Genomic DNA, 20,695 nt, shown 5'->3' with positions numbered 1-20,695 from the left:
CCCGGCGGCTTGCCCGGTATGCCGCCGGGTGCGAGGCCCCTCCTGGCTGCCCGGCCAGCCACCGCAGACACCGGTCTGCAGCTCCGCAGTGAGCAGAGCTGCAGACCATGTGTCTCGCGAAAACCGGCCAATCAGAGCGTTGCCGCGGGTTACCACGGCAACGCTCTGATGGTCTCGCAAGATTACATGGTCTGCAGCTCTGCGGAGCTGCAGACCGGGAGCAGTGGCCACCGGACCACCAGGGAGCCCACTGGACCACCAGGGACTAAAGGTAGGCTCTCTCACCCCCACCACACTCGGCCTCCCCACCACCCTCAGCCTCATCACCCCCCACCACTCTCAGCCTCACCACTCTCAGCCTCCCCACCACCCTCAGCCTCACCCCCTCACCACCATCAGCCTCACCAGCCTCAGCACCCCCACCACCCTAAGCCTCAGCACCCTCAGCCTCACCACCACCCTCAGCATCACCCTCTCTCACCACCCTCAGCATCACCCTCCCTCACCACCCTCAGCATCACCACCCGTAGCATCACCCCCCCACCCCAACCATCCTCAGCATCACCCCCTCACCATCCTCAGCATCACGCCTCACCCCTCACCACCCTCAGCCTCACCCCCCTCAGCCTCACCCCCCTCAGCCTCACCCCCCTCAGCCTCACCCCCTCACCACCCTCACCATCAACCCCCTCCTTCTCACATCACATCCACCCCCTCCTTCTCACATCACATCCACCCCCCCTCACTCTCACATCCACCCCCCCTCACTCTCACATCCACCCCCCCTCACTCTCACATCCACCCCCCCTCACTCTCACATCCACCCCCCCTCACTCTCACATCACTCCCCGTTTCCCTCTCACCATCACCCCCTCACACCATCACCCGCCATACACACATCACACTTCAGTCTCAGACAAAAACGCAAACATGCTCACAGAGACATACATTCTCACACACAAGGATACTCTGTCAGACACACTCTCAGGCACATGCACAGGTAAACTGTGCATCAATGTGTATATGTGACACTTTTTTGTTAGTGGGGCCTCATGTTTGAGTTTCGCCTAAGGCCTCATAAAGTCTAGAGCCGCCTCTGTTGCACGTTATCAACTGTGTATTTATATCAGCAGCTCCACCACTAGTTATAAATCAAGTGTGAGTCGCCCCATGAGATGAGACTAGTGAATAACATAATACATGAACGGTTAAGGTAAAGGCATGTAAGGAACTACGACAATAAACTCTTTAGGAGGTGAAATAATGACATGTTTAAACGCTTGCTTCTTTACGATTAGTTAATGTGCAGAGAGCAGTTCATGTGATCAAAGGCATGGTGTGGAGGATCAGCTATAGTGGGACATGCTTGGCAGGCTGCTGTTTACTGCTTGTGCTCATCCGATCCCTTCTGGGCACGAGGTGCAGACCCTGGGAGTCCCTGATACCTGGAACAACAAAGGCAAGTCTCTGGCTGAGTGCCGGGTTCGCGGCTTGAGGTGGTGGAAGCTTGTTTTGTCGGGTGGTCAGATCTGTGGTGATCCCGGTGGTGCTTCACGTCCGGTGCGGGATTGTGGTGGCTTAAGGTGGAGGCGAGTGCTTGACGTGGGGCAGGCTCTGCATTTCTGTTTGTGCCTCCGGTCCCGTCTTCGACGCCTTTTGCGTTGGTGGATTTTAATGGGGACTGCTTCGCTTAGCTGTGGTGGAGCTTGTTGGGGCTTCCTGCTTGTTATTTGCTTCCAAAATTGATTAAAGAGTCTGTCCAGCTTAGACTCAATATCCTGCCATGCTTTGCTGGTACCAGGAGGACTCGCAGATGAGTATGTCAGCCTGGGCGGCTGTGCTCTGTGCGTCCATTAGCTCCAGACAGCCTCTCAGGGGGGGGACCGGGATAACCCCCACCGGTCCGAGGGGGGGTGTAACAGAGCTCCTGCTGGGAAGTAGCTGCTCCTGGGCATCCCAGGATCGGGAGATCGGCCGCCTCTCCTGCCCGGTGAGCACCAGGCCACACTTGCCACACGGAGGTAAGTAAGACTCTGTCGAGTTGCTGACCACTATTAACCCCTTAAGGACCAAACTTCTGGAATAAAAGGGAATCATGACGTGTCAGACACGTCATGTGTCCTTAAGGGGTTAAGCATGTCGGGTCGGTCAGGTAGGAGCAACATTGCTGGGTCATCCCCCTTCTGGGATGAAATTCGCTTGTTGATAGCTGCTTAAAGTGAGATATTGAGGGAGCTCACATGAAGTGCGTCTTTTCTCCATGACAGCTAGGCCCCGCCCCCCGGAAGCTGCATTCTTAGTGAGAGGAGGGACAGTGTAGCTGCTGCTGATTTAATAGGGAAATCGATAGCTAGGCTAGTGTATTCAGTGTCCACTACAGTCCTGAAGGACTCATCTGATCTCTGCTGTAAGGGCAGCACCCCAAAAAGCCCTTTTTAGGGCTAGAACATCAGTCTGCTTTGTTTTTTTCTGTGTAATCTAATTGCAGTTGCCTGCCTGCCAGCGTGTGTGTCAGGCTCACAGCGTATACTGTGCCCACTTGCCCAGTGCCACCACTCATATCTGGTGTCACAATAGCTTGCATTTAAAAAAACAAAACTTTTTTGACTGTAATATAATAGCAGTCAGTTTCCTTCACACGTGTGCGTTTCAGGGCCTTCCAGGGCACAGTGTCACAACAGAGCAACTCATATCTGGTGTAACAGTAGTGTACATTTAGAAATTTTACTGTGAAATAATAGCAGTCCGTTTCCTTCACACGGGTGCATTTCAGGGCCTGCCAGGGCACAGTGTCACACCAGTGCAACTTATATTTGGTGTAACAGTATTGTACATTTTAAAAAAAAAAACATACAGGGGGCTTGTCACCTTTTGGGGACCCTTGGTGTTGTACGTGGCTGGGTGGAGGAAGAGACCTTCAATGACATCAGTGAGGACAAGGAACGGGACATGGCTAGCTTGGTATCCAACCTTGTGCAAATGGTTAGTTTGCGGTTGTGCAAATGGACTGTTTGCGGTGCCTTAAACGGGCAGTTTGGTCTGTCACTGTGAAGCAGGCGTAACCCTTACACTACCTGATCGATACAACATCATACCTGATGATTTAAAGCATGTTATTCCAAACAATTTAGGAATGTTAGGTGATTTATGCCCTTTATGGATTAAAACCAGACTCTGCATCAACTATGTAATTTTCCATGGGAGTTTTGCCATGGATCCCCCTCCGGCATGCCACAGTTAAGGTGTTAGTCCCCTTGAAACAACTTTTCCATCACTATTGTGGCCAGAAAGAGTCCCTGTGGGTTTTAAAATTCGCCTGCCTATTGAAGTCTATGGCCTATTGAAGTCTATTGCGGAAGTTCGCGTTCGCCATTCGCGAACGGAAAATTTTATGTTCGCGACATCACTATTCCTGATACTTCTTAATGTCTGGATAGGGCATCCCACCACCAGAACTTTTTTTGGCCAATATTGGTATCTTAATTCACATTCTTTTATTCTGGTGGATGAATACATCTATCCCCCGGTGTAGATTATTCAACAAATAAACGGGACAGTGCCAGGGTATACATCGCATAATATATAGGCAATAAAGTCATCTTAATCACTGCTATTCTACCTGACCAGGAAATCTTAAGATTTTTACATGTAGATAGTACTTGCATTATATTAGAATAGACTAGTTTGAAGTTAACTGTTATAGTTTTTTCATTTCAGCAAATAATTTAATTCCTAAATGAGTTATTGAATCTTGCCAATTAAACTGGTATAATTGGCTAAGAAAATTTTTCTCAGACCGCCCCATGTTGAGGCACATCGCTTCCGATTTTTTTACATTTAATTTATAATTGGAAATTTCACTATATTCAGTTATAACCTCTTGAAGAGCTGTTAGGGATTTTTACGGATTTTCTATTGTTATTATTACATCATCAGCATAAAGAGAGATTACATGGGATTTTCGATTTACAACAATTCCTGTTATATCGCGCACGCCAGTGGTTCAATAATCAGAGCAGAAATTAAAGGAGACAATGGGCAACCTTGCCTAGTACCATTTGAGATGACAAACCTTTCAGACCGAACGTTTTGACCCGTTACACATGCACATGGAGATGTATATAGAGCAGCTATCGCCTTAGAGGCAAAGTCACCTAAGTCATATTTTGACAGGGTGTGGAACATAAAGTCCCAATCCACCCTGTCAAATGCTTTCTCAGCATCCAGTCCCACGAATAGTGCAGTTGTTTTTTTTTATTTTTAACCACTGAGATTACATTTAAAAGTTTCCTAATGTTATCTGAGCCCTGTCTCCCCTGGATAAAACCTGTTTGATCAGAATTTATCAAATTGTGGATATGTTTATTTAGTCCTTCTGCTAAAATTTTAGCATAAATCTTAATATCCACGTTTAGTAGAGAAATAAGTCTAAAGTCCCTACACTCAGGGGTTGGATTGTTTGTTTTGGGGATTGTTATTATTTGAGCTTCTAACATTTCTGTGTGTGCTCGACCAGCCTTCTTAATTTCGTTTAAAGTTTGGAAAGCTCCTCTTGGCAAAGCGAATAAAATTGATTAACTAGGCCATCGCGGAAAAAACAGTGCAGAATAATTGATTGACCGACTGTTGGTCTTCACATATTATCTAAGTACTTTACTATCGCCACTTCTAGCACGAATTTACTTGACTCACTAGCAAATTACCTTCACTCTTGCTTTACTATAACCAGGTGCCCTTGAAGGCATCTTTCTTTCTCCTCTTTAAAACCTCCACGATCAGCTGTAGGAGAAAATCTGACGAAAGTAACTGGGCTGCCCGCCTAGCCGCAAAACGGCATATGATTGCTATTGGTATCCGTAACGGCAGGCACTATCCTAAGAGGCAACCTAGCAAGGGATACGGCACACCGACCAGACTAAACATCTGATCACTTTCCAGTGCCTACTCCACGCTATTTGCCCATTACGAGAGAAACACCCGTCAGCACTAAAGCAGCTACCTAATCCACAGATCTACTGGGAGACTACGATACCTCGTGTGCTGGCCATTTGAGTGTCACCAACATCTCCCAAGCACCGCTGAGTGACGGGAAACCTGGCATACCACTTGTAATCACTTACGGTAATTGTGTAAGAGATCTACTCCTTACCATTCTGATTACAGCAGTAGCCAAATCTCTCCTCTACTCTCTAGGTGAGACGACCCCATCTCTAGAGAGAATAATAACTTAGCACTCTCCTCTATAGCCTCTCATGACCTAGAACGACGAGCTAATCCTTAGAGGTTAATGGGAAAAGAAAGTAACCACATAATTGTGCTCTGGGAGGAAATTGTCTTATCCGGAACACATGTTGATAAAATAAATGTGGCTAAGATTGCATTGTGTTATACAGGGTGATTCGACATCTGCAATCATTTACCCAAAACACATGGTGAAAGAGTAACTCGGTTTAAAGTGTATTACGCTACACATGGTGACCTGCACTTGTGTATCCTCTTAAATTAAAGTACTAGTAAGTAGCGATATATATGTTCTTGGGCAAGGTCTGTTGACACTACCCCGTCCGGAACTTATATTGATACATATACTTGGTCACAAGTGCATCACGCTAAACTTGACTATGTTGACACTTGTATCCATTTGAAGTACAGTCAAATAAGTTACTCCAGTAGTAGACCCATACTATAGGAATAACGATGTTATGTTGACACTTGTATCCATTTGAAGTACAGAAAATAAGTTACTCCACGAGTAGACCCATACTACAGGAATAACGATAGCTGTACGTACTAAGCTGGACTACCATACACCTGGGTCCACATTTTATGTTGTGTCTTTTCCCTCTATATTTATCCCCCTACCTACACACCCCGATTTTTCTTGTGATAGTAAGTCTGGACACTAGCCAAGAGCTAGCCAGCATACTACTGAGACTTTAAATTGGTGACTGTTTATGTTAGGATCGTCTATCTCCCTATTAAAGTATTAAGTTTTTAACGCTTTTTTCAGCACACCTAACTCTCCTGGGTGCTTGACCCTAAGAATACTTTGGTTCTTAACTAATTAGGAAGATCTTTTCTGTAACCAACATCCCTATATTAGGAACATTATAAGGACAACTTTTTCTCCCTTTGCACTCTATACCTTGAGGGTTACCCCCTCTATGTCCGGCTACACTGGATAATCTCATGGGCCAACCCACTTCTTTATTAAACTAGGCCATCAGGTCCAGGAGCTGAGCCAAATCTCAATGTAGAGATTGCCCATTTAACTTCCTGTTCCGTTATATCTTCATCTAATTTTACCAACTCTGTATGAGAAACCCTGGGAAGATAGATCTTGTCTAAAAATTCCACAATTCTTCTTTTTTTTTCACACTAACAGCTATATTAGAAGAAATCAAATTATAAAGATCATGATAATATTTCTCAAAACATGCGGCAATTTCATCAGATTTAACAAACAGTTTTTTATTACATAACAACTTGTTTATTCTATTATTGTTTAATTTTTGTTTCAACTTACTAGCCATCAATTTCCCTGCTCTATTTTGGCCATGGTATAATCTTTGTTGGGCAGCCCATAAAGATTTATCCACTAATAGTTTCTGAATTATTTTTATTTGTAATTGTAATTCTCAAATTGTATTTATCTTTGAGTCAGATGGATATTTTCTATTTTCTCTGTCCAATAACACCAATTCTATATGTAAATCTCTTAATGATTTACCTCTCTGCTTCTTTAAAACTGACTGCCATTTTATCATTATCTTATATAAGCTTTATAGGAAAGCCATACTATTTCTTTAGAATTTATGGTTCCATCATTTCTTAAAAAGAATGCAGCCATTTCATTTTTTAGGTTTTTAAGTATTTCCTGATCTTTTACCAGTTCTGTATTCATCCTCCATGATCTTTTGTTCTTATCCAAACTTACTCCAACCAGACTATGATCAGACCAAGTGATCACCCCTATTTCTGAATGTTTGATCTTTGAGATACCCTGCCCATCCACAAAAATATAATCCAAACTACTATACATTTTATGTCTATAATGAGTAGTCCCTCTCTAAAGGGTGGAAAATTCTCCATGTATCAAAAAGATTGTATTTTAAGAATACCCTATTACATTTCTTAGAATTTTGAACTAGATGAGGGTCCAATTTTATCTCTCCCATAAAGTTTCTATCTACAGATGGATCCAAAGGCAAATTAAAATCTCCACAGACGACTAAGGACCCTATAAAAAAAAAAAAAAATTACTTTCAATGTCTGAGTAATAAACTTAATTTGCCCTTTGTTAGGGACATACATATTTAAAATGGTAAATTTGTGGGAATTAATCAAACCTGCCCATAGTAAATATCGTCCTTCTTTATCATCTATGACAATATCCTCTTTTATTGTTCGTGTTTTTATTAAATATTATTGAGACCCCTCTCGATTTACTTCTCGAGTAAGTATGGAAAATAGAAAATCTACAATACAATAACAACAGAAAAACAGTGCAATAATGCTATAACACTTTAAAATGGTGAGTAAATGCAAAATAGTCACACTCACAAACAAAAATTGATTGTAGGCGTTATCATAAAAGCCGCTCACTGAGTATCCACTGACTGAGAATCCACTCACTGAGTATCCCCTGAATCTGCCATGATGCTTCGCAAGTCCTGAGGTTTATGATAACGCCTACAATCAATTTTTGTTTGTGAGTGTGACTATTTTGCATTTACTCACCATTTTAAAGTGTTATAGCATTATTGCACTATGTTTTTCTGTTGTTATTGTATTGTAGATTTTCTATTTTCCATGTTAATCTGAGGACTGTGAGGAGTCCTTATCTACAATACTTCAGTACAAGGGTAATTGTTTTTAGAGTTTTTTCTCTATCTATTTACCCACTAAGTGTGTGTCTTTTCTTATCCACGCTCTGGTGTATCTGGACATTTCTGTATTTAGCTATATATATTTCTCGAGTAAGTAGCATTATAGGGATTAGAATAATATCTATTGCCAAAAAAAGGGAATTTTATTAGTTTGCCAGTTTACCCCTAAACAGGTTTTTAAATGCTATACTTCTTTTACCCATTGTGTTTAACCCCTTAAGGACCAAACTTCTGGAATAAAAGGGAATCATGACATGTTAAACCCTGGACATTTTGACTAATAATCCTGAGTGTCATAGTGAACCAAACTCACCACGACTCTGAGGGCCATCTAATCTACCTCCATCAGCACTTCCCACCCCATGTTTCGAAACCTCCCAAATAACATAATAACATAATGAAAGGATTATTCTTATAACCATGATCACTTCAATGTTTTAAAGTATATGCAGTGTTTCATATTGCAGAGATATTCATCCTACCTATCAGAGGTGTAACACCACCTCTGGTAACATCAGCAGAATCATCAGACTTGCTAATGTCAAATCTGTGCATATTACTTTGCAGAGATGCTCATTCATTGGCTGAGAGTGCAGTCAGCCACTAAATGAATGGCAGGATCGGAATTCAGCTTTTGCAATCTGCAGAAATCGGATGCTTTCAAGCCATCATCATGGATGTCAGATGTAACCCAAGTAAGAGGCAAGCCATTGTAAAACAAATTGCCCCTTTACTGGGGAATGGCACCAGGTAACTCCTAACCTCATACTCACTACAATGGTCTGTAGCAGTTATGATGTTTGGAGTAACCTTTTAAGTATCTGTTGCCTACCTCCCTTTTTTCACACGTTTACTTCTCCTTTCCAGCCAGTAGATTCTTTTTAGTTATCTTTTTTCAAAACTAGGAAACACACATTTACTATGCATCAAGTTTCTCAAAGGAACAAACTGACAATAAATATTGAAAAACTTTTTTTTTTTTTTTTACTAGAATACATTTATTAATCTTTGTTCTACTTGACACCCACATCGAAGAGGAACTGTCACTTCGTGGGATTTTTTATTTTTTTGTTTGTTCATCTCTAAATGTATAGTTTACAAATATGTGTTTGTAAGGTCTGAGTAATAACATTAAATATATAAACCCACATTGCTGTATTTAGCTATGTACCGGAACTGAGCACCTCCATCGTGTCTCCCCGCCATTCATTTCTTTACACTCAGAGATAGCATAGTTACAGGAGAATAAACAGAAACAATGGGAGTATTTATCAAACTGTTATTTTCTAAAAAAGTGGCTCAAAGTTTTAAAAGCAATCACCATGGAAACCAGTAGAACCAGCAAGCACATTCTCTTGATGTCTTCTGCCCTTTTTACATCTTTTATATTTTCTGTTTCTCCTCCTCCAATGCAATGTACCTAGCTGAGACTGAACTAAACTTGATTGCATTCCGATTTGCTAAAACATTAAAGGGACATGCATCATTTTGAGACATTGGTCTCATTTCAAAGTTTTAGTGTTGAATGAGACTGTTGCCTCACTCTGCATGTTGAAAAAAACAGGTCGATGTGTTTTTTCTATGTGGACTTGATTCCTCTTTCTTATGCTTTCCACACCCAATCCAGAGTGGACTTTGATCTAGCCAATCACTGTCCTATCCCTAGGAATTCTTCAAAAGTACATTGGGTATGCCTGACAGATTTACACATTTGCAGTAGGAAGATCTCTTCAACTTGCAAACATCATAAAAGGGGGAGAAAAGAGGGAATCTGATCACAGTGATTCATACAGTGCAGAATCCGGTGTTTGGTTATTCCCTCTTGCTGCTGCATAACGATGCCCTGTTTCTCTCATTAATTGACCATTCTGATACTGAGATGGATGTATAAGAGCGGAGGAGGAGGGTTGGCTGAAAAACTCAGTTGAAATGCACACCCAATAATGCAATCTAATAAAATTCATAGTATGTTTAGAAACATAGGTTTTATTTGTTTATTTTAGTTTGTATATTTGTTTAAAAGTGTTTGCCTGCTGGATGAAATAAATAATGGTCTATTAACACATGCCTGTTTAATATGTGTTTGAAAGAAAATAAACACCACAAGAAACCAATTATAGTGTAATATTCAGTGTTTCATTGTTTTTCTGCGTAATAGGTTGAAAAACCCAGTTGTGAATGATTACCTGCCATGCCAAATACTTCATGGACTGATCAAGGTGAAACCCCAAATCAAAGAAATTAAAGAAACATCTGTTATCTTTGAAGATAATACTGAAACTGGCAGGTTGGATGAGATTATTTTTGCTACTGGGTACAATGCCACATTCCCTTTTATTGATGATCCTGTCATGAAATTGAATGACAACCCGGTGTCTATGTATAAAAATGTATTTCCAATTAATTTGGCTAAACCAACAATGGCTTTCCTGGGACTCATCCAACCACTTGGATCAATTCTGCCAACAACAGAAATACAGGCTCGGTGGGCAGCCAGAGTGTTTAAAGGTATACATGTGTGAGACATCCTCAATACTTTGAAGAAAGTTTTTGAGTTAAAAATTGTGTTTACTTTATAAACCGGAAAAAGAGGGCAGTGATTTTGCCATTTCAAAATTCAGTATCTTCTCATTATTTTTAGCTGCTACATAACATCACCAATTGCAAGATGATTTATTGAAGTGTTATTTGACTAGAATTCAATTTATTATGATCAAAAAAACCACAAACAGAAACGATATTCATCTCAAAAATGTTTTGCCACAAATGTGAAAATTACTTTGAGTTTACTTTGAATTTTCAACAATGCACACATTAGTAAATAACTCTGCAAGTATCATGGGGAGATATTTTTTATATTCTTAAAATTCGTTGTACACATATATTTAGAAATGCCAAGTTGATCAAATGTAGTGATGTCGCGAACACAAATTTTTCAGTACGCGAACGGGAACTTCCTTAAACGTTTGCGAACCGGCGAACCGCCATTGACTTCAATGGGCAGGTGAATTTTAAAACCCACAGAGACTATTTCTGGCCACAAAAGTGATGGAAAAGTTGTTTCAAGGGGACTAACACCTGGACTTTGGCATGCCGGAGGGGGATCCATGGCAAAACTCCCATGGAAAATTTACATAGTTGATGCAGAGTCTGGTTTTAATCCATAAAGGGCAGAAACAACCTAACATTCCTAAATCACAATGGATATGGATTGACATATGACATATTGACACCTTGACATATGGATTGACACCTGTCCTCAGAGACCCTGATACACACTGACACAGAGCAGAATAGAGACTGTTCCCCCTACATAGGGTCACTTGGCAGGTATGGATTGACACCTGTCCTCAGAGACCATGATACACACTGACACAGAGCAGAATAGACTGTTCCCCCTACATAGGGTCACTTTGCAGTTATGGATTGACACCTGTCCTCAGAGACCATGATACACGCTGAAATAGAGCAGAATAGAGACTGTTCCCCCTACATAGGGTCACTTGGCAGGTATGGATTGACACCTGTCCTCAGAGACCATGATACACACTGACACAGAGCAGAATAGGGACTGTTCCCCCTACATAGGGTCACTTGGCAGGTATGGATTGACACCTGTCCTCAGAGACCATGATACACACTGACACAGAGCAGAATAGAGACTGTTCCCCCTACATAGGGTCACTTGGCAGTTATGGATTGACACCTGTCCTAAGGATCCCTGATACACACTGACACAGAGCAGAATAGAGACTGTTCCCCCTACATAGGGTCACTTGGCAGATATGGATTGACACCTGTCCTCAGAGACCATGATACACACTGACACAGAGCAGAATAGGGACTGTTCCCCCTACATAGGGTCACTTGGCAGGTATGGATTGACACCTGTCCTCAGAGACCATGAAACACACTGAAACAGAGCAAAATAGAGACTGTTCCCCCTACATAGGGTCACTTGGCAGATATGGATTGACACCTGTCCTCAGAGCCCCTGATACACACTGACACAGAGCAGAATAGGGACTGTTCCCCCTACATAGGGTCACTTGGCAGATATGGCGTGGTCATGGGAGGAGGAGGATTACTTTCACCTCTTCCCCTGTTAGATTCCCGTTGTGCTGTGACATCACCCTTTGCGCTGTGTAAAGCATACTTTTTAATTTATTTTGCAAATGCTGCATCCTTTCTGACTTGTAATTCGGTAACATTTCCGCCACTTTCTGCTTATACCGGGGGTCTAGTAGCGTGGACACCCAGTACAGGTCGTTCTCCTTCAGCCTTTTTATACGAGGGTCCCTCAACAGGCATGACAGCATGAAAGACCCCATTTGCACAAGGTTGGATGCAGAGTTACTCATTTCCCGTTCCTCCTCCTCAGTGATCTCAATGAAGGTATATTCTTCCCCCCAGCCACGTACAACACCACGGGTACCAGATAGGTGACAACGAGCATCCTGGGATGCCTGTTGTGGTTGGTCTTCCTCCTCCTCCTCAAAGCCACATTCCTCCTCTGACTCCTCTTCCTCACAATCCTCTTCCAGCGTTGCCGCAGGTCTAGCAAGCGATGCTGATAAGGCTGTTTCTGGTGGTGATGGTGACCACAACTCTTCCTCTTCCTCTTCACGCTCATCTACGGCCTGATCCAGCACTCTTCGCAGGGCACGCTCCAGGAAGAAAACAAATGGTATGATGTCGCTGATGGTGCCTTCAGTGCGACTGACTAGGTTTGTCACCTCCTCAAAAGGACGCATGAGCCTACAGGTATTGCGCATGAACGTTTAGTAATGTGGCAAAAAAATTACCAGCTCCCCAGAGGCTGTCCTAGCACCCCGGTCATACAAATATTCATTAACGGCTTTTTCTTGTTGGAGCAGGCGGTCGAACATTAGGAGTGTTCAATTCCAACGTGTCGGGCTGTCGCAAATCAAGCGACTCACTGGCATGTTTCGCCGCTGGATATCTGCAAAGTACGCCATGGGTGATGTAGGAACGCCTGAAATGGCCACACACCTTCCTGGTCTGCTTCAGGACGTGCTGTAAGCCTGTGTACTTATGCACAAAGCGTTGTATGATCAGATTACACACATGTGCCATGCACGGCACATGTGTCAACTTGCACAACTTCAATGCCACCAACAAATTTGTTCCATTGTCACAAACAACTTTGCCGATATCCAGTTGCTGCGGAGTCAGCCACTGATCCACCTGTGTTCAGGGCGTACAGGAGTGCTTGTCCGGTGTGACTCTCTGCTTTCAAGCAAGTCAAACCCAAGAAGGCGTGACCAGGGCCGCCATCAGGGGGTGACAACCATGACGGTTGTCACAGGCCCGGCGGCCCTGGGGGGCCCGGACTGCTCTAGCAGTCCTGGGCCCCTCTTTCATTCTCTGCACACATAGATAGCGAATATCGCTATCTATGTGTGCAGCCGCGGGCCCCCCGGCTCCCTGTTACCGCAGAGGGGGCCCAGCACACAGCTTCTCCTCTTCTCGCTTCTATTAACTCTCGCGAGACCCGCGGAGCGTTGCCATGGCAACCGGGTCTCGCGAGAGTTATTGGAGGCAATGAGCTGAATGTGAAGAAGCTGTGTGCTGGGCCCCCTCTGCGGTAACTGGGGGCCGGGGGCCCCTTCATGCCACCGGACCACCAAGGATGGAATCTCCCCCCTCCCTGGACACAGGTAAGAAGCAGGGAGGGGGGAGAAACATTTAATTAATTTAATATACAATTATAAAATGAATGTAAAAATGCCACTTTCCCCACCCCTCCCCCTCCACAGATTGCACATTTACACACACACACTGCTTACTTTACACACACACACTGCTTACACTACACTGACACACACTGCATCCACTACACTGACACACACTGCATCCACTACACTGACACACACTCTGCATCCACTACACTGACACACACTCTGCATCCACTACACTGACACACACTCTGCATCCACTACACTGACACACACTCTGCATCCACTACACTGACACCCACTCTGCATCCACTACACTGACACACACTGCATCCACTACACTGACACACACTGCTTACACTACACTGACACACACTGCATCCACTACACTGACACACACTGCATCCACTACACTGACACACACTGCATCCACTACACTGACACATACTGCATCCACTACACTGACGCACACTGCATCCACTACACTGACGCACACTGCATCCACTACACTGAAGCACACTGCATTCACTACACTGACGCACACTGCATCCACTACACTGACCCACTGACCCACACTGCATCCACTACACTGACACACACTGCATCCACTACACTGACACACACTGCATTCACTACACTGACACACACGGCATCAACTACACTGACACACACTGCATCCACTACACTGACACACACACTGCATACACTACACTGACACACACACTGCATTGACTACACACTAACACACTCTCTGCATTCACTAGTACAACACACACACACTCTGCATTCACTAGTACAACACACACACACTCTGCATTCACTACACATTGACACACACTCTGCATTCACTGCACTAACACACACACACTCTGCATTCATTACACACTAACACACACTGAATTCACTACACTAACACACACTGCATTTATTACACACACTACATTCACTACACTGACACACACTCTGCATTAACTATACACACAGCACCCACTACACAAACATCCTGTATTCACAGTACACACACTACATCCACCACACATTGTAACACTCTGCATTCACTATACACAGACACTGCGTCTAATACACACCCTACATCCACTACAGACACTGCATCCACTAAACACAATGCATCTAGTACACACAAACAAATCCACTACATCACTGTACACACACTACACCCATTACACACATTTCACTTCCACTATACACACCACATTCAGTCCCGCATCATTGTCAGCGGACTAGGTAGGGCGTGGGCGGGCCCGGGGGCCCCAGACCTTGTGCTTTGTCAGGGGCCCCAAAATTTCTGATGGCGGCCCTGGGCGTGACACTGCCGTATTCGGGATGTGGAATAGTACCTGGGGAGCTGGGGGGGTGCCGTTGATGTGGAGCAAGAAGCAGCAGCAGAAGACTCAGCCGAGGAGGTTATGGAAGAGGATGGAGTAGGAGGAGTAGAGGAGGTGGCAGCAGGCCTGCCTGCAAGTCGTGGCGGTGTCACCAACTCCTCTGCAGAGCCACGCATTCCATGCTTGGCAGCCGTCAGCAGGTTTACCCAATGCGCAGTTTAGGTGATATACCTGCCCTGCCCAGACCAGGTATCAGTGCTCAGATGGACCCTTGCCCCAACACTGTGTGCCAGACATGCCTTTACTTCCTTATGCACAATCGAGTACAGGTTGGGGATTGCCTTTTGTGAAAATAAATTTCGTCCGGGTACCTTCCACTGTGGTGTCCCAATAGCTACAAATTTTTAGAACGTCTCAGACTCCACCAGCTTGTATGGTAAAAGCTGGCAGGCTAGGGGGGCATGTCCTAACTACTGAAGCGAGAAGTCGCCATGCGTACGCCAGGCATACCGTACGCAACATGCAGGAGGCAGAGGGAATCGGGAATCCTGGGGCAACTTGGTCTCCCTCCGGACTTGCTTCTCACATCGAAGCCTCCAACAAACTCCACGCTCCCTCCATATTGGGGCAACGCCGAGGCTCCAACATTTGTCCCTAGAAACCTAGCCGGGACATCATGAGCAACTTGAATGGAAAACGGGACTAACAGGTCAACCCTGCTTACGGAGACTCTCAGGTCATTGATCGTGTCAAGAGGAGGGGAACAACTTCAAAAATAGAATCCTGGCAAATTCTGAAAAAAAACGTGCAAACATGAATCTTGAAAGTACAGAAAGACAAAACCACAAGAATTTTTTAAAGACGACAAATAGCTGTGTGATATAATGTAGAAACATTTTATTCGCCAGATAAAAAGAAAACAACCGACTTTATACAGTTTTTTACAACTTTGCTAGTTTTGCATTGAATTTTTTTAGCCAGTACTTCCTTTAAATATTGCACTGAATATAGTAAACTCTGTAGTATGTTAGTTTTAGTTGCCAGAAAAGCTAAATAATAGTTTTCACATTTGGTAGATCGTTTGTGTGTGTGTGCTAATATTCATACTTGCATTTTGAATTTTAAGGCAGTATTTCTTTTTTATAAGCAGATTTTTATATTTTTGTATCTTTTTAAAGATATATTTTCTCAAGCCGCTTTGATAGATTAACATTTCTTTATTTTATTAATCAACGTGCTTAATGGTATTGGTGTACATACATTACATATTTTCTGATTTTAATTGCCATGTGTACCTTTCGTATGCCCATGTGAAACGTTTTACCATTTAGGGCCCAGAGTGGGGTCATTTAAACAGATCATACCTCGAGTGCAGAGTGCGTTTAATCCGACTCGTTAATGTTAGTCATTCACTAAGCTTAGTGAAAACATAGTTGGCTTAAATATGTTTTCTATTCAAGTTATTGTGCCCCACAGTTCAAATTAACAGTCAAATTACAATTCATGACAGATCACACAAGTGAATAGCCCTGCCAATGTCGTCTCAGAATTTTTTTGTTATCTGAGAAGAAATAAAAATGCATATCAACGAAAAATGCTTTTCCTAGCTGTTATGGTATTGAAAGCCAGCTGTGATTTCCCTATGCACAATTAGCAATGCTAACTGCTGTATGACGCCCCCTAGCTGTGTACACATAGTTTAACTTTTATAAGTATTATTCCAACTAGGTACTACTATACTAATCATCAGTCAGCTGTTAACTACTTTTCAATGCTTTTCCTGTGCCTAGTCAGGGTAACAAGATCTTTGAATATTTTATACTATAGTTAGCGATGTTACATTTGTATTCAAGTGTCCTAGATCAGTTAGATAAGCCAGTGCCTAGATTGAATGCTCCATAAAGTTTATAACGCATTGTGCCGCCAAGGTTTCGCCTGCTCAGCTAAACTAGGACCACATTTTAATTTTATACTCAGTGTAATGTGTAAACGTGGACAATCTCGACAAATAACTAAACCCCATTGTTAAAAAATGTTGATAATCAGCGTGAGGAATGCTATTGGGGCACCACACGCCTGCTGTTATGATTTTTTGCACTGCAAAAATAAAGAATTAAAAAAAAAAAAAAAGCTGGCGGGCTAATAGTTCGGACAAGCCAGCTGTCAGACGCTGGGCAAGGGGGTGATTTCTGACATTGGCTTCTTACGCTCAAACATGTCCTTGACTGACACCTGACTGTGGGCAAATGAGTGGTTGACGTGGCTGAAGATGCTGGACCAGGAGGAGGCTTTGAGTTTGTGTGCTGCTTGTACTCATGTGTTGATCCCATAGGCGTTTGTGATGTGCGATCATGTGCCTACGCAAAGCAGTTGTACCTCGGTGGTTGTTGGAATTCCCACCACTCAGTTTCTTTTGGCACAGGTTGCAAATGGCATCGCTGTTGTCAGAAGCAGACACACAAAAAAAATGCCACACTGCTGAGCTCTGCAATCACTGCATTCTGGTGGTGGACACAGCATGCGTTGATTGGCGTGCTGTCTGGCTGACCCCGGGTGCCGAAACATGCTGTCTGACTGTGCCACTAGCTCCTTGTGATGACCTCCCCCTGCTTCCAACTCGTCTCCTCCTCCTCCTCTCTGTCTCCCCATCTGCACTTTCGCCCTGTTCTTCTTGCCGAGCGGGCACCAACGTGACATCCATGGACGCATCGTCATCATCAACTGCTTCACTTGTATCTGACAACTCAGCAAAGGAAGCAGCAGCAGGTCATAACACCGTACGTCCATGTGTGTAATGCTGCCTGCCTGAAACATAGACAGATATGAGTGGCACTGTGCAGTGGCAAAGGTTGGCAGAGTACACGCTGTAGGCCTGACACACCCGCTTGAAGACCACTAACTGCTATTCAATCTAGAACAGTGAAAAAAGTTTTTTGTTTTTAAATGCACGCTATTGTGACACCAGATATGAGTGGCAAAGTGCACTTGCAGAGGTTGGCAGAGTACACGCTGAAGGCCTGACACCCAGACGCTTGCAGACAACTAACTGCTATTAGCTTACAGTGAAAAACTTTTTTCTTTGTAAAGGCACGCTATAGAGAAACCAGATATGAGTGGCAAAGTACACTTGCAGAGGTTGGCAGAGCACACGCTGAAGGCCTGACACCCAGACGCTTGCAGACAACTAACTGCTATTCAATCTATTACAGTGAAACAAATGTCTCTTTTTAAATGTCAAGCTTACGCTATTGTGACACCAGATATGAGTGGTGGCACTGGGCAAGTGGGCACAGTATCCACTGTGAGCCTGACACAGAAGCTGGCAGGCAGGCAACTGCAATTAGATTACACAGGAAAAAAAAGCAGACTGATGTTCTAGCCATAAAAAGGGCTTTTTGGGGTGCTGTTCTTACAGCAGAGATCAGATGAGTCCTTCAGGACTGTAGTGGACACTGAATACCCTAGCCTAGCTATCAATTTCCCTATCTAATGAGCAGCAGCTACACATTCCCTCCTCTATCTAAGAATGCAGCTTCAGAATGAATCTAAAATGGATGCTGTACAGGAGGTGGGAGGGTCTGGAAGGGAGGGTCTGCTGCTAATTTGCTGGAATGTGTCTGCTGACCGTGAGTGTTGTGGATCCAAATAATGATCTTTGTTATATTCAGAGGAAGCCCAAATTGTTGTTACAAGTGCACTTGGAGAAGCGAGAATTAGACACCAGACACCTGTTGGTATTCAAAATAAGCCTCTGACGTTTTATTCATCAGCTGGGTTTTATACATTAAAAAGTAAGTGCTTACGTGCAAATACTCTTAGAACAGTAATAGCAAGGGAGTACAGATAAGGCATAGTGATGAGCGTCATGTACACATAACAAATATGTTTCAAGGTAAGAGAGAACAAAAAGATTAGAGTAGAGTTATCCTAGGTGGGGGCTCTCTGCTCCCGGAACTTAGACATATATGGTCTTAAGTGTTGTTCAAGCATTTCCTAATTCCAAGTTAGCCAATTTTAATATAGGATATCATTATATGACACCTATAAACTTGAGCCTTGGAATCAAGATAAATTCTATCACAGATAGGTTAAAACAGCACATACCTTCAATAGCTTCACATCCTAAGTCATGTTTCATTAGTAAGTAGTCAATGGCTGCTCTATTCTCAAGGATTTCCTTCTTATTTGCCTGGTTGTCCATAAGTAGCTCTTCTAGGGCCTGTGAAGTGGCATTTAAACATTTTGCAAGGGAACAGGCTACAGCATTAACTACTCGGGTATTATACAGTGCTAAGCCTGGGACTCCTACCAAGGTGTACGCTAGGGCAGAGTATTCAGCTTTGGATAAGAGTGATTTCAGGGTTACAATCTGAAGTAAGGGTGTTTTTAACATCTCTTCTGTCTCTCAGCAGTTTGTGTAGCTGGGTGGTTTTAGTGATCAGGTCAGATTTGGAAAACATGGTCATGGTTAGGCGAGAAATAGCACAGGGACCTCCTGTAATGTTACCTGGGACATAAGCATAAGTAATATTTCCACAGGAGAAAGTCCATCCTTTAGGAAGATAGACATTGTAGTGGTAACTCATAACTTGGTGAGTTTTGGTACAATTCATAGTGGTGCTCAGGGCTCTACAATTCGTGGTATTTTTCCACCATGTGGGGCAAAACATGGATTCAGTATTAGGGTCTTTTGAACAATTACATGAAAAAGACCAACATAGTTCAGCGCCTGTCACATTAATTGTCTTCAGGGCTAGGGGGGGCTTGCCTACCAGTGGGTTGAAGGCATAAGAATATAGTTGTAGAGATTTATGGGGTCTATGGGTATGTAGGTACTTCCTCAACAGTGAGATAGGGGTAGGGACAGCTATAAGACAAGATTCTATGGCATTTTCAGTACTGAGGAGAGGGTTGAGGCAAAAGGAGGTTAAATTAAAAGCCTTTGCTATCTCCAACCATATATTTTCCTGCCATGAATTATTATTTTCTGGTCTCAAGAAAGAGTAGCAGAGTAGCATATCTGAACAGAGCATAAAATGGTAAAGAATAAGAACAGCTTCATGTTGGTGGATCAGTCGGAGTGACTTGTTTACAGTGACTGGCGTGTATCCACGTGGCTTTTCCTTCTAGTTTTACCGAGGTAGCCGTAGTCAAGAGCACTTGGAATGGACCGTCAAAGCGTGGTTCAAGTCCCTTCCTCACATGCCTCTTTATCACCACCCAATCACCAGGCTGCAGTTTGTGAGTTGCAGAGTTAGAGTCTGGATCTGGAATAGAATCAAAGACTTGTTTATGCACCCTGTCTAATCTTTGGTGTAGGGCCTGAACATAGGCAGTCATACTACCATGCTGCATCTGGAAGGTTTGGGGAAAATAGAGGCCTGTCTTTGGGGCACATCCAAACAGGATCTCAAAAGGGGATAGGCCATGTCTGGAATTGGGGGTGAATCTCATAGAAAAGAGTGCTAGGGGAAGGCATTCAGTCCAGGGCTTCCCTGTGTCTTGCATGGCTTTTGCAATCTTGTTCTTTAAGGTGCCATTTGCCCTTTCTACTTTCCCGCTACTCTGGGGGTGATAAGGGGTGTGGAAGGCCTGACTGATCCCTAAGGCTTTCATAATTTCTTGCATTATTATATTATATTATTATATGCTTGAAAAAGCCCCGTGGGAGGGGAGAAATGCATTGCATCTGAACAATCCGGAAGTTTTTGCACCTACACCGTGTATCCGTGTATCCATGAGGATTGAGCTGCGAGGAGGA

At 43.5% G+C, this 20,695-nt stretch overlaps 1 protein-coding gene across 1 annotated transcript in view; it reads left to right on the top strand.

Annotated features, from left to right (window-relative positions):
- LOC134567973 (dimethylaniline monooxygenase [N-oxide-forming] 2-like) overlaps positions 1 to 20,695 on the top strand; it is a 102,785-nt gene that overhangs the window by 68,489 nt on the left and 13,601 nt on the right. The window contains exon 7 of the mRNA XM_063426162.1: positions 10,048 to 10,397. Coding sequence (XP_063282232.1) covers positions 10,048 to 10,397 — 350 coding nt within the window. The remainder of the gene's footprint in view (positions 1 to 10,047; positions 10,398 to 20,695) is intronic.

This window comes from Pelobates fuscus, chromosome 7 (genome assembly GCF_036172605.1).
Source record: "Pelobates fuscus isolate aPelFus1 chromosome 7, aPelFus1.pri, whole genome shotgun sequence".
Lineage (NCBI taxonomy): Eukaryota > Metazoa > Chordata > Amphibia > Anura > Pelobatidae > Pelobates > Pelobates fuscus.
The sequence above is the reverse complement of the archived record's forward strand: the minus strand, read 5'-3'. Positions and strand labels throughout refer to the sequence as shown.